This window comes from Teleopsis dalmanni, chromosome X (genome assembly GCF_002237135.1).
Source record: "Teleopsis dalmanni isolate 2A chromosome X, ASM223713v2, whole genome shotgun sequence".
Lineage (NCBI taxonomy): Eukaryota > Metazoa > Arthropoda > Insecta > Diptera > Diopsidae > Teleopsis > Teleopsis dalmanni.
Genome location: NC_051848.1, coordinates 99,259,413 through 99,274,279, shown reverse-complemented (window position 1 = coordinate 99,274,279; position 14,867 = coordinate 99,259,413). Strand labels below are relative to the sequence as shown.

Here is a 14,867-nt window from a genome sequence, read left to right as displayed (position 1 = left end):
AAAATACATTGTTCTTAGAAGTAATATATCAAATATTCCACACTATGTTGAACAAGGAAGCAGAATTAAATAAATGAAAGATTTAAAAGTTAATAACTATCAAGTTCTGCAAGGTCTTTGGTGATATATTGAATGTGAAAATGTCTTTAAAATCATATTTTAGTACAAAATCGACAGCGCAGAATACAGATTTTATATTCACATCAAGAAAATATATGGATTTTATATCTATTACTACAACAAAATCATCAAAGAGATTTTGCCTTCTTTATATACATGTTGTGCCTTTATTCTGACGTGGCAAGAACCATGAAATATATATTTCTATTAATTTATATAACTGTGCGATAGTTTAGGAAAGATGTTACTCTATTAATTTACATAACCGTGCGCCAGTCTCAGACCATTGTAAAGTCGTTCATCGTTCATTAATTTAGACGGCTTATAACTTTACTTAAATAACTGTACTTTTTTCCGCGAAGGTATGAAATAGAACAGTTTGTGGTCATATAAATTGTAGATATATTATTTAAATCTTTTAAAGCAATTTTTTTTCCTTTAAGAGAAATCCTTAATTTTTCACCTTTCCCAATGTAACTGTCCTCTAAATTTACACTTTAACCTCTTTTATTGCAACACAAATATCACAGTGACAAAATGATTTTACAACGAAATGTAGAGACTTAAACACACATCAAAATTATTTTAATTACATGAAAAAGCGTTAATAATGTCAACGAAATAATAAATTATTTTGCGAAATAATCCTTTCTTACCGCTATATTGCATAAATTAAACATATTTAAAATAATTATATGTATCAGTAATTGTCATAGACGTGAATGTGAATATAAATCACTTAACCTCTTGTCACAGTGTCAACCTATTAAATTGCATTTTTATGTGACTTTTTTATTTGACTTCAACATAAGAAGAAATTTAAAATTGTGGAATTGTGAGGGATTATCATTATCGTGTTAATGTCGTACTATATTGGAGGAAGTGAAAGTATCGGGATGGTTTTAGAACTTAGTAAATTGGTTTGCATAAAACCACATACAATTAAGATTTGGATTATGCAGTTTCAAAAGAACTAATAATGCTGAAGACATTGCAATTGCAAGGTTTAAAGCTAAACAAATTATTGTTATTTGAAGAGTATTAATTATATATTAAAAATTAATTTTGTTAATCATAATTAATTCAAACCAGTGATTTGTCAGTGTTTAATTAAATAATTATATTAAGCATCATTAGCATCATAAACATAATATGCTACTTTATAATAAACGTATTAATTAATTTTTTATGCTAAATATTATATTGAATGGCGTATAGAGAGCTCAGATTTAACAATAAAAAACCACTTTTGTTCACATATAAATATATAATATACGTATTACAATAAGTATGTATATTACATAAAATTGTTGAAAATGATAAATAATTATAAAAAAATTGCAAATACAAAATTTCAGTTTATTTTAAACTTCTAAAGGGTGCTTTATTTTCGTCTTGAATAAATGATATTTAATTTTAATGTCTGTCTCTATGATATTATATATCATATAGGTAAATATATTTTAATGTCTATGATATTTAATACATTATGCAAAATTAATTTCTTATTATATTTTTATCAGATAATATATTCAATGAATTTAAAAACTTATTTTTATTTCTTATTATTTTCAATATGATAGAATTATGTCCCACTGAAAAATATTTGCTTATCCATTATGCCATTAAATGTACAGGGAACTTTCATAAGCTAATATTGTTTTAAACAATTATTTACATACAAAAATACACCCATGTGTATTCAATTTTGTCACAAAGCAAATCTTTGACATATTCTTTTCTATAATAAAGAATGGAATACACATTTCTTTTCAAAAATTTTTCAAATAAAAATTTATAAGAAATATTATGTACATATGTATATAAATATTTATATTGTACATACGTGTTAACACAAGTATATGTACAAAGAGTACTAAAAAAAATCCTTTTACATATATGAATGAAATAAAATATAACATTGTCTTAATATTGAACTTTTATCGAGTATGCAGAAAAATTATTTATTTAATATAGATGTTCACTAATGTATTCTTCCTTGCAGTGTTTAACATGAAGTTCAACGTGTTGAATGAAATATCTTGTAGATATGAAAATGACATATATAATACTATATATAGCTTTTGTAGCTTTTTCAAATTACATACGTAAACAATAGTCTATAAATATAAATTTTCTGGAATTTCAAATCAATTATTTTTTTTTTTTTTGTGGTAAATACATAATACACAACAATATATGCAAATTATATATACGACTACCCAAAATCTAAGTATGTAGTGAAAAAAAAATTAAAAATCGTTTAAGCCTTATATAGTCTTTACGGCATCGATTTATATAGCGAAGCAAATCGATATGTTGATGTTGATTTGTTTCTCTGTCTGTAGGTTAGGTTAGGTTAGGTTACTGGGGCCGTCCGAAAACTCACTTAGACCATGAGGTCCATTGTGATACCCTAAGAATTTGACACCTGTCCCTATAACCACTTGGTATTGGCTACAAAGCCATTGACATGAGCTATGGAAATAGAATCTAGCTCTCTTAATGAATAGAAAAAGTGCGACCCTAAGTAGGATAGTCTATGTCTTGCGAAGGCAGGACACTGTAGCAGAAGGTGTGTCTGTAAGTTTCTAATAAAAGTTTTTGTTTTATCTTTCTGCTCGACGAATTAACAAAAGGCAAGTTTAAATACATAAAGTATTATTTATTTAAAAAATTATAATCGAATTTTATTTAAATAAATTTTTAACCTGACACTGCCCAAAATACTTTTTAAAAATGAAAATCTAAGAGTCATTATAAGTTCATTATAGCATTTCGGGAACGCTGATCTGCAACGCAACTTTAAAATAAATCCAGTCACTAGGTACATTAGACTTCATAAGTATATAAATCAAGAAGCCAGTAATCTGCTGAGTGTTCCATATCCATCAATATTTCATATATAAGATTTTCATAGTTTTAATATTTTTATCTTTTATTTCTTTGTAGATAATATCCTATTGCATTTTTTTGTTTTTTCAAAAATAATATTTAGACTATAAGTAAAATAACTTCAAAGGCTTCAAAGAAAAACGCTAAACGACGTGGTCCACACACTTTAATATTTATTTCAATTTTTAAAACAGACATGATTTAGTTGCCACAGTTTTATTCGATTTTAAAGTTTGATTTCCACTTTTTTTGATGAAATCAGACTCAACCGATTGACATCAAACTGAGTAGTGTTTGAAATTTGCTCTCTGATGGATATGTTCCGAGCAAAGTTGTTAAATTTTTTTGATAAAAGCACAATAAATAATAAAATAATAAAAAATATATTGTGATTTGAAGTTGTGCTTTAAATAAATGTTGACTACTTGTAGTTAAAATAAAATTTAATATTCCTTTTAAAATCACATTTGCAGTGTTCAAAGAAATAGAAATTTTATTTATTTACTTTACTTAAAACCAATACAAATCCTATGCACTTATAGCTATTCAATTCATTCTTTGATTTCAGAGCTATTCACAAAATCGGTAATAAATTTTCGAAATATAAACCTTAATAAATATATTGAGGTCAAATATGTGTTAACCTACATCCGAAACGCACAACTGGGCACCTTAAAATTTTTAACAACAGGTGGTCACCTAACCTATGTTTGACAGCGAATGACACAATCGAGTGAAGTATGATAACGGAAGTTCGATGGGTAGCGTCGTGAATAAATATATTGTTTTAGTTAAATAAAGTAAAGTAATGTTAGTAAAAAGAAAGTCTATAAGTTTTGTATTGCAAAAAATTAAATTAAACCAAAGTTTAAAGTTCAGAAGTGGGATTGAATCAATGTCCAAAAGGGGAGTAATTAAAACGTAAGTAATATTTGGCGCAGAAAATTAAAAAACAAACGAACGCAGATATATACGTAATGATGGTGACCATCGAGACACTGACGAAGGAACAGTTGAAGGACTTCTTACAACAGCAAGAGTTATCAACTACAGGCAATAAGGCAGAATTAGTTGCAAGATTAACTGAACACGTGAAGGCAAGCGGCGTAGTTTTACAATTTACGAACGATAATGAGGAATTGCGGGGCGAAAACGAAGAATTGAGAAAACAAATTAGCGAACTGCGGCAAATGGTGCAACAAGTGGCCATTAACCAGAATAACGGTAGAAACAATCAAAACAGTACTTCAGAAATGCCTAGTAAGGACCGTAACGCGCATTCTATACGAGAAATCGCAGAAGTCCTACCCGAATTCGACCCAACGAATGAAGATTCTATTACGGCTACGCAATTTGTCGAACGTGTTGAAGCTGTTATGTCTGTATATGCGTGGCCCGAAAAAAGTGTGCTTCTTGCAGTGTATAGCCGTTTGAAGGGTGTAGCGCGCATGTGGGTGGACGCATCACCAAGAATGCATGCTACTTGGAAGGAGTTCTCAAATGAGCTTGTCACCGAGTTCGGTTGCGAATACGATGAAGCGGATATACATTACAATATGTCGCGCGTTGCTCGAAGGCAAAACGAAACAATAACTGAGTTCATTTTTCGTGTCTCTGCGCTAGGACGACGTCATAATCTTAGTGAGATGGCTATCACGAAATACGCCCGAGAAGGATTAAAACATCGAGAACTACAAATGGCGATTGCTCCGCAAAAATTCGTATCCGTTAAAGAAATGCGTGAAGCATGCGAGAACTTTTTACAAAATTGCATGAAGATAAACGAAAAGCCTTTTCATAATGCGGGTGAAAGCGAACAAAGAATACAATCGTTCAGTAAGGCAAAGAATGTTATGTGTTACAATTGTGGTGAGTCAGGGCACTTGTCAGTAAATTGTGCAAGACCCCCAAAACGTCCTCGTTGTATAGATTGTAGTAAGGTGCACCCCAAAAATGAACAGCAAAATTGCGGAAAACCATCAGCTTACGTGCGAAAAACAAGTATTATCGACAATAAGTTTCTTAAGAAAATAACGATTGGTGGCAAGCAAGCCATTGCATTTATTGATACTGGAAGCGAATGTAATATGGTCCGAGAAACATTTGCCAACGATATTGGTGGTACGCGCAGCAAAAACCTATTTACCATCAGTGGATTCGGTGGAGGTATAGAACGATCTGAGATACAAATCGACACGGATTTGAAAATCGATGAAGTTGAAAAACCGTTGACGTTGCACGTCTTCAAAGATCGTGTGTTGAATTACGATTTATTGCTCGGGGACGAAATATTCAATAGCGAAAATATACGCGCCGTATATGACAACGGACAGTTCAAATTCGAAGACAAAGTAAAAACGACGTGTAAAATTAATAAACTTAGTCCAATAACGGAGGATGACGTGTGTATGGACACTGTAAATTCAGATTCTAAGGGAAAGCTGTTAGAGGTGATGAATGAATTCCGAGAATGTTTCGCTACAGGTATGGATGGAATCGGAAAAACTAGTGTAGTCGAAACGAAAATTGAGTTAACGACCAACGAGGTAATCGCACAAGTCCCGTATAGAGTTCCGGAACCGAAAAAAGAATTCGTTGCGAAGAAAATCCAAGACTATGACCTCATCATCGAACATCGAAGCGATCAACGAATGGCGCACGTCGACGCACTAAGTCGTACGCCTAACGAAGACGGTTGCGATCTTGAGGAAGCGACTTTGCGAGTCTGGAAGGCGGAAATAACTGAGGCAGATTGGCTCTACAGTATGCAATTACAAGATAGCAAACTTCAACAAGTCGTAATGAAAATTGAGGAGAAGGATTCAGACATTATTAACGAGTATAAAATAATTAACGGACGACTGTACAAACGGTATAAAAACCAACAGCTCTTCGTAATACCAAAGGCTTTACGATGGAAGGTGACACATGATGCACATGTTAAAACAGGACACCTAAGCGTTGACCGAACGATTGAATACTTACTACAGTCTATGTGGTTCGCTCGAATGCGAAACTTTGTCAAATCTTTTGTGAAAGCGTGCATTGATTGTGCCTTCACTAAGCGTCGAGGAGGTAAAAAGGAAGGTGAGTTACATTGCGACAAAATGGAGCCTATTCCGTTCAAAACAATACACATTGACCACCTGGGACCTTTTCCCCGAAGCCGAAAGTTAAACGAGTATATCCTGATTATTGTGGACAGTTTCACAAAATTTGTCATCGTCAGACCAGTGAAAAGTACGAACACTAAACAAGTCATCGCCATTCTGAATGAAGTTACCAGTTACGTTGGAACCCCTGAAACTATAATAAGTGATCGTGGTACCGCCTTTACGTCAAAAGAACTCGAAAGATACTGTAACGATCAACAAATCAAACACATACGCAACGCAGTCCGTACGCCACGAGCCAATGGCCAAGTCGAACGATTTAATCGCACCGTTTTATCCATGCTGCAACCATCAACACAAGATGACCGAACCTGGGACGAGCAACTACGAAGCATTCAATGTACATTGAACTCACTGATTAGCCAAACGACGGGAAAATCTCCAAACGAATTGCTGTTTGGATTCAAGCCACGCGACATATTAGGTAACAAGCTGATCCAAATTCTCCAAGATGAAGACGATACTATTCCCATCACCCAAGAAGAACTTCACCGCCGACGATTACTTGCTGCTAATAACACCGATAGTAAACGGGTAAAAGCGAAAAAGCGTTTCGACGATAAACACAGGAAACCAACGAAATATGAGCAAGGTGATTTAGTTCTAGCAGAACGAGAACCAGCATCCACAGGCACGTCTCGCAAACTTGAATGTCGATATAGAGGACCGTTTGTAGTCACCGAAGTTCTCGATAATGACCGTTATGTCATCGAAGACCTACCAGGATCCGATCGAAAACAACGACATTATAAATCAATCTATGCGTCTGATCTCCTAAAGCCATGGTGTCAATTGCCGTACGAAGAAGAAACTGATTCCGAGCGCGAGGACGCTTGACGTCAGGAAGGACTGTTAACCTACATCCGAAACGTACAACTGGGCACCTTAAAAGTTTTAACAACATGTGGTCACCTAACCTATGTTTGACAGAAAAGGACACAATCGAGTGAAGTAGAATAACGGAAGTTCGATGGGTAGCGTCGTGGATAAAGATATTGTTTTAACTATGTGTATAAATATATTGCTTTAACTATGTGTATAAGAAATATATTGTTTTAAATAAAAACCAAAGTTTAAATATGTATATAAGAAATATATTGTTTTAAATAAAAACCAAAGTTTAAATATATATATTACATTATATATTTTTTTTTGTATAACTAATTGAGTTTTATACACATATATGAATTGTGTTTGTTTCTTTATTTTTAATTATACATTTTTGATGGAACAATGGTGAATTCGACATATTAGATAAGCTAAGTCCATTTTATTTTTTCTTGAAATATTCTTATTTTGTAATAATAACTAGGAATATTATATTTTACATATACATTTTTGATGGAGTATATGTGAAGTTGATATTTTAGACAAGCTTGGTCTATTTGTTTTTTTTTTGAAATATTTCTACTTTTGTAATAATTAAGAACATATATGAATTGTATTATTTATCTTATTAGTTCTTAGTGGATATAGTTGTTAATTTTTCTAAAGTTGTGAAGTGTAGGTATTATAAAGTTGTTTTTTTAAAGTATTGAAGAGTAGAGAACAATTTGTAAAAACAATACTTATTATTTATTAATAAATATTTATTATTTTAATTAAGTTTAGATAAAAAATGCCGCGTGGAACGGAACTTTCAAGTGAAGAGTGCGGAAAGATTATTAGAATGAATCTTACTGGAATGAAAAGTGGCGAAATATCTGCTGCTGGTTATAGACACTTCAATACTATGATAAACTCTCTAAAAAATCTCGAAAACTATTAACCTTTTAAGATCTATAAGTATAGATCTATAAGTATAGTACTAGATCTTTTATAAGATCCCTCACCAGTGGTAAGAGACCTAAGGATATAAAAAAAAAATTACCAGAAGTTTGTACTGGTGCGAAATATATTCTTCCAAGAAGAAGAAATATTTCACTTAAAAAAAAACACACAAACAGAAAATTTGTTTGTTCGGTATCCTCCCGATACCGTAAACAGCGCTTAGTGGCCGAAGTGCTGCAGCAAAGGAAACCGTGCATCATTGCAAGGCAGCGGCAGAAAAAACAAAAATATACATATAGTTAGAAAATTGGTCAATTCGACGGGAGTAACGGCAGCAGTGACCTTCTACTAATAAAAAGTGGCAGCTACGACACGACGGCAGCTAGAGACAGCGGCAGCTAAGAGACAGCGGCAGCTAAGAGACAGCGGCAGCTAAGAGGCAGCGGCAGCTAAGAGACAGCGGCAGCCAAGGGACAGAAAAAGTTAGGAGAAGAAATAATAGCTGTAGTAAAAAAAAATAAAAGAAAAAGGACTACGTAAGAAAGCCGATAAAATAGAAAAGGTGGAAAAGAATTGGAAAAAAATTCAGGCCAGTATCACGAGGAACTACTAAAAGAAGGTACAGAAACAGATGAGTACTTTAAAGAATATTGGTTCGATACAATCAGAAACTATTATAGGAAGATGTTAGAATTAATAATAGCACTGAAACGACATTAGATACAACGGGAAAAGTCAACGAAGAAGGAAGTGAAGCGGATAAAATATCAGAAGACAATGACATAACTGTAGTTGACACTAAAAAAGAGGTTAAAAAGATCAGTAAACTAAAAACCTGGTTAATGAGTTGATTGAAGACTTGGAAGAAGACTTAGATGCAAAGAAATTCATTACAACAACGAACTTCAAGTACCAGATTGGCGAATAGAAGAGTTAAAAAAACAGCAAAAAAATATAGCGATTATATAAAATGACACACTGGAAATAAGTAAAGTTGGCAGAACAACATATAAACAGATCAATACCTAACTAAATACTACACTTTATTAATTAAATGAAAGTAAAAAAGCGGAACTGGTGGTAAAAAATAAATTGGAGCCGGTAAAGCTAGAACCATTCAAGATGCCGATGTTCTACGGAGATATAAAAGATTGGAACACATTTTCTAATTTGTTTCATGAAGCTATACATATACCATAAGAGATATACCAGACTCCGAAAAAATGTATAGATTGAAGGCATTAGTAAAATATGAAGCTGGCAGACTAATCCAGCATATGAATGTATCTGAGGCAAATTATAAGACAGCCATTAATACAATAAAAGGGATGGGTATCGACCTTAATAATGCAGAATCTTTAATAGCACGAGAAATATTAAGAAAGCTGGACAAAGAAAGCTTTAGGATGTACGAGTTAGGCGCCAAAAACCCAACTGAAATACAAAGCTTAGATAAGGTACAAAAATTTTTAGAACACCAATTCCAAGCACTAGATCCGATGAAAAATAAAGATACAGGCGATAAAAAGATAAATTATCCAACGAACGAATGCAGAAAATTTTTAGCAACGCCAAATATTGACAGACGATTAGAAAACAGGGGCACAAAATATACAACTATTGTACTTATAATTTAGTTCATTGCCTATCAGCAATAAGAAAGCATTTCTCAACGCTAACGGCACATGTAAAATTTACCTGAGCCATAAAGATCAAGACAAATGTAAGATGAAAGTGTAGTAGTATTACTACCAACAGCAATGGTTAACGGAAAAACAATTAGAGGAAAATATAAAGAACTACGGGCGCTTATAGACCAAAGATCCCAAGCATCAATGGGAATAAAATCCAAAGTTAATAATATAAATATGAAAGAAGAGTTTATAGTCATAAACAAGTTAATTAGACCATTGCCAGAAAAAACAATAGACTACGATAAGAATCAGTGGAAAAACTACAACTTGGCAGATCCTGAATTCATGAAAACAAAACAAATCGATTTAATAATCGGCAGCGACATTATCCCGAAAATAGTAAAGAAAGGATTCACGAAAATTAATGGAATTATCGCCCAAGAAACAATATTTAGAGGCAAAGTATTAGAGAAACCAGCAAAAAGAAGCAAGACAACAATTACAACAAAAAACATAGAAAAGTTTTGGGAACTAGAAAAAGCAAATAACACAATCAATGAAAAAACAGCAGAAGATGAAATATGTATGCAATTTTATGATGACACCACTTAAATAGACGGCGACAAAAAATTTATAGTGAAACTTCCATTAAAAAAATATGCCATAATAGGTAAATCTACAAATCAAGCAATGGCAAGATTCTTAAATCAAGAGAAGAAAATGAAGAACAATGCGAAGAAAAAAAGAAAAGAAGAAAAGAACTGAAGGACATATGGAAAAAGTAAAAGATAATACAATAGGAAAATATTACTTACCGCATCAAGCAGTGATAAGAGAATCAAGTTGCACTATAAAACTAAGGGTAGTATTCGATGCATCAGCAAAATCGACAAATGGAAAAAACTTAAACGACATAATGATGACGGAGCCAAGATTACAGCAAGATATATTTGATATATTAATGAAATGGCAATTATGGAAATTCGTCGCTTCAGCCGATGTAGAAAAAATGTTCAGGCAAATAAAAATTTCACCAGAAGACCAAGATTACCAAAGAATTTTATGGAGAGAAAATCCAAGGGAAAAAATTATGGAATATAGATTAACAACAGTTACATATGGAACCGCAGCTGCATCTTTTCTAGCAGTACGAACACTACATCAAATTGCTGATGAGTCAGAAAAAAATAAAGATATAAAAAATAGCATAAAAAAGAATTCTACATGGATGACTTAATGACAGGAGCTAATTCAATATCGGAATGCAGGCATAAAATAAGTAAAATTAATAAAACCTTAAGTCTTAGACGATTCCAGCTCAGGAAATGGATGTCAAATCATGAATCTATACTGGAAGAACTACCAGATGACAACGAGATAAAAATACTCAATATACATAAAGATGAATCAATAAAAACCTTAGGACTTAAATCCAATAAAATCCAATAAAAGATAACTTCCGTTTTACTATAAAAAATGCAAGATATAAATAAATGGACGAAAAGAATGATACTTTCAAACACAGCGCATATTTTCGATCCATTAGGCTGCCTGATACCAGTAACAGTCACAGCTAAAAAATATATATAAAAAAGTAAAGTATCGCCGATAAAAAACAAAAAACAATTCCAAAAGTAGAGCTATGTGGTTCGTATTTACTTGCAAAACTAATGAGACGAGTTTCACAAATATTGAATAGTAACGCCATGATGTACTGTTGGAGTGACTCAATGATTACTATATGCTGGATTAAAAATATTAAAAATAAAGAAAAATTTATAAGAACAAGAGTTGAAGTTATAAAAAAATGGATATCAGAAACAAAATGGCAACATGTGAAGTTACAAGAAAACCCAACAGATATAGCTTTCCGAGGAATATGTCCTTCCAAATTGAAATATAATCCATTATGGTGGAACGGATCCTCATGGCTAACAAAAGAAGAAAAAGATTGGTTAAAACCTGAAAGAATAGAAGAAGTGAAAATACTGACAACAGTTACAAGCGAAAAAACGAAATAATAGAACAACTTATAAAAACAAACTCCAGTCTAACTAGGTTGGAACGAATCATAGTATGTATACTAAGATTCATAAGCCGATTCAGAAGAAACAAAAATCAAGAAGAATAGTTATTACGAAAGAATTACAAGAGGCTAGAACTATATTAATCAAATATCATCAACAAAAACACTTTTCAGCAGAACTGAAATTAATTAAATAAAGAAAAGAAATCAGCAGAGGAAGTAAAATTATTCAATTAATACCATTTATAGATGAAGAAGGTATATTAAGAGTCGGAGGAAGACTAACTAACAGCGAACTAACTGAAAACCAGAAGCATTCAATCATTCTGGTTAGAGACAAATACACGGAATTAATAACAGAACAAGCACACTATAAAACACTCCATGGCGAAAACTCGGTAATGGAAGCATACGTTAAAAGACGCCACTAGGTAATAGGTATTAAAAAAATAATCAAGAAAATATGCGGTAACTGTATGAAATGCATTAGATTTAAACAAAATTTCGCAAATGAAATAATGGGAAACCTACCAAAATATAGAGTAACACAAAATCATCCGTTCGAACATACAGGAATAGACTACGCTGGACCGATGCAAATGAGATGTTATAGAGGTCATGGGCAAAAATCATGTAAAGCATACATAGCAATATTTATATGCATTACCACAAAAGCAATTCATTTAGAAGCAGTCAACGACTTGACATCTGACGCCTTCTTAGCAGCACTAAAAAGATTTTTCGCACAACGTGGAAAAAGTGCGCATATGTACTCCGACAATGGTACAACATTTATTGGAGCAGCAACCAAACTAGACAAAGAATTTGAATTAATGAAGTAGCATCAATATTAGCAGCAGACAAAATTGAATGGCACTTTATTCCTCCAGCTAGTTATTTCGGAGATATATGGGAAGCTGGTGTCAAATCAATGAAACATCATCTAAAAAGAACAATTGGAGAATCAAAATTAATTTATGAGGAAATGACGACACTTCTGCATCATATAGAAGCAGTACTGAACTCTCGACCACTTTGTACCATGAATAATGATGTAGAAAGTATAGAAGCACTAACTCCAGCTCACTTCTTAATGGTACGTCCTATGTTGGACGACCCAGTACCAACTACAGACGAAAGAACACGCAAATTCGATCATTGGAACCACATATAAAAAATGAAAAAAGATTTCTGGAACAGATGGAAACATGAATATTTAACAACATTACAAAAAAGAAACAAATGGCAAATAGAAAAAAATAATATAGCCAAAGGCGATGTAGAAATAATAAAAGACGAAAACTCATCACCAACAAATTGGTCACTAGGGAAAGTCAAAAAAATATATAAAGGAGCTGATAGAAAAGTGAGGGTGGCCACTCTCAAAACCCTCAAAGCCAATTAACAAACTATGTCAACTTATAAAAGATGATTAAAATGAAACAAAACGCAAAACTAATACAAGATGCACGAGAAAAAATACCTGTATAAATCTAGCAACAATCTATTTAGCCATGTTGTGCACACTGCCACTAGCAAAAGCATCATCAACTACAACAACATCTTCAATACAAGCATTAAACAATAACATATCAATTTTCTTGGACGAAATAGGAGAAGTAAACACTCAGACGCCAACATGGAACTTGGTACTATATTACGAGATGGAACCTTATTTTAAAATGATAAATCATGCAAAAGCAGTACTAGAAGTAACAAAGCCAATCTATCCAAAATTATTACTAGAAGAATAATTATTAATAGAAGAATTAGAAAATAACAAACTATTCATGGACATAAACTCTGTCAGAAGGAAAAGAGCTTCCCTAGAGTTCATGGGATCACTATTCTATATCTTATTCGGAACAATGGATGATAAAGACAGGAGAGATCTCGAAGACAATATGCAAAACGTGCTAGATAATCAACATAATTTAGTAAAATTAACACGGGAATAAACATCCGCAGTAGATGCCACAGTAAACATATTAAAACGAACTACTAACGACATAAATGCACAATTTACTGACATGAGAAACAAAGTTGAAGCCATAAATGAAACATTAAGTGAAACATTCCTAGTATATAGAGAATCAATAAACTACTTTATGGTAACAAAGCAACTTTCATCAATGATCGACGAAACCTCAAGTACACAACGAGAAATAATCAATCTATTGATAGACATAAACCACAACAAAATAAGCGTGCAACTACCAGGAAAAAAGGCGGAATTGATTTACAAATCATATACAAATTACTAGAAGCCAATGGGATATTCGTTGGTACCAAATTAATAATAAGTGTAAAAATTCCGTTATTATCAATACACCCATCATCAGTGTATGAGGTAATACCTCTATCAATTAAGAAGGATGATGCAATGATAATATCAATGATATCAAAAACGATATTATTATATAATTTCGACATAGACTGTTATCACCAAATGACTCAAACAACCTTTAACAAATGCATTAGAATATATACAAACAAATACATTTGCAAAGGTAATTGGCTGTGGCAGGACGTTAATGACTCAGCGTGTGAAATAGCGCCGATCAAACCAACACAAGAGGACAAATGCGAATACGACGAAGTATCCTCCACATCAACATGGATAACATTAAATGACAACAACAGATGGTTATTCAAAATAATCGAAAATAGTTCAGCCCATTTTAAATGCCCATCAAATAAAAACGAAATTGTCCACTTTCCCAAACAAGGGATATTAAATCTGCAAACATGCTGTAAAGCGAGAATAAAAGGAACAACGCTAATAGCCTCAAATGATCGTTGGTCAACAGATGACAAAGAGATGTACAGACCAATGACAAAATTAACAGAAAACATAGAAAATAAATGTATAAGGCCACTGAAATCATGGGAAATAAAAAACACCAAAAAATTAACGGAAATTAGAGATGAAATACTTGAACTAAAAACAAGTAAGACTGAATTAAAAAATCTACATTTTAATCACGCCTCAGCGCACATATCATTAGGACTGATAATAATTGTCGTTATTGGAATAATATTATACGTGATAACTTCAAACAGGAAGAAGAAGTTTGTAGCAGTTACATTCAGAAACCAAAATATTTAATCTTAATTTTAGGCGCCGGCAGACTGAACAATCATGAACACATTTATTTCCGCAATAAGACGCCCGCAGAATTTTCAACATTTATATATTTATCAACTGCATTCTATATTACACTCTATTACTCTAGCAACTTATACTTA

The 14,867-nt window shown here is 32.5% G+C and overlaps 1 protein-coding gene across 1 annotated transcript in view; it reads right to left on the bottom strand.

Annotated features, from left to right (window-relative positions):
- Positions 1–13,122: 13,122 nt before the first annotated feature.
- LOC119688805 overlaps positions 13,123–14,867 on the bottom strand; it is a 13,218-nt gene continuing 11,473 nt past the window's right edge. The window contains exon 2 of the mRNA XM_038103470.1: positions 13,123–13,181. Coding sequence (XP_037959398.1) covers positions 13,123–13,181 — 59 coding nt within the window. The remainder of the gene's footprint in view (positions 13,182–14,867) is intronic.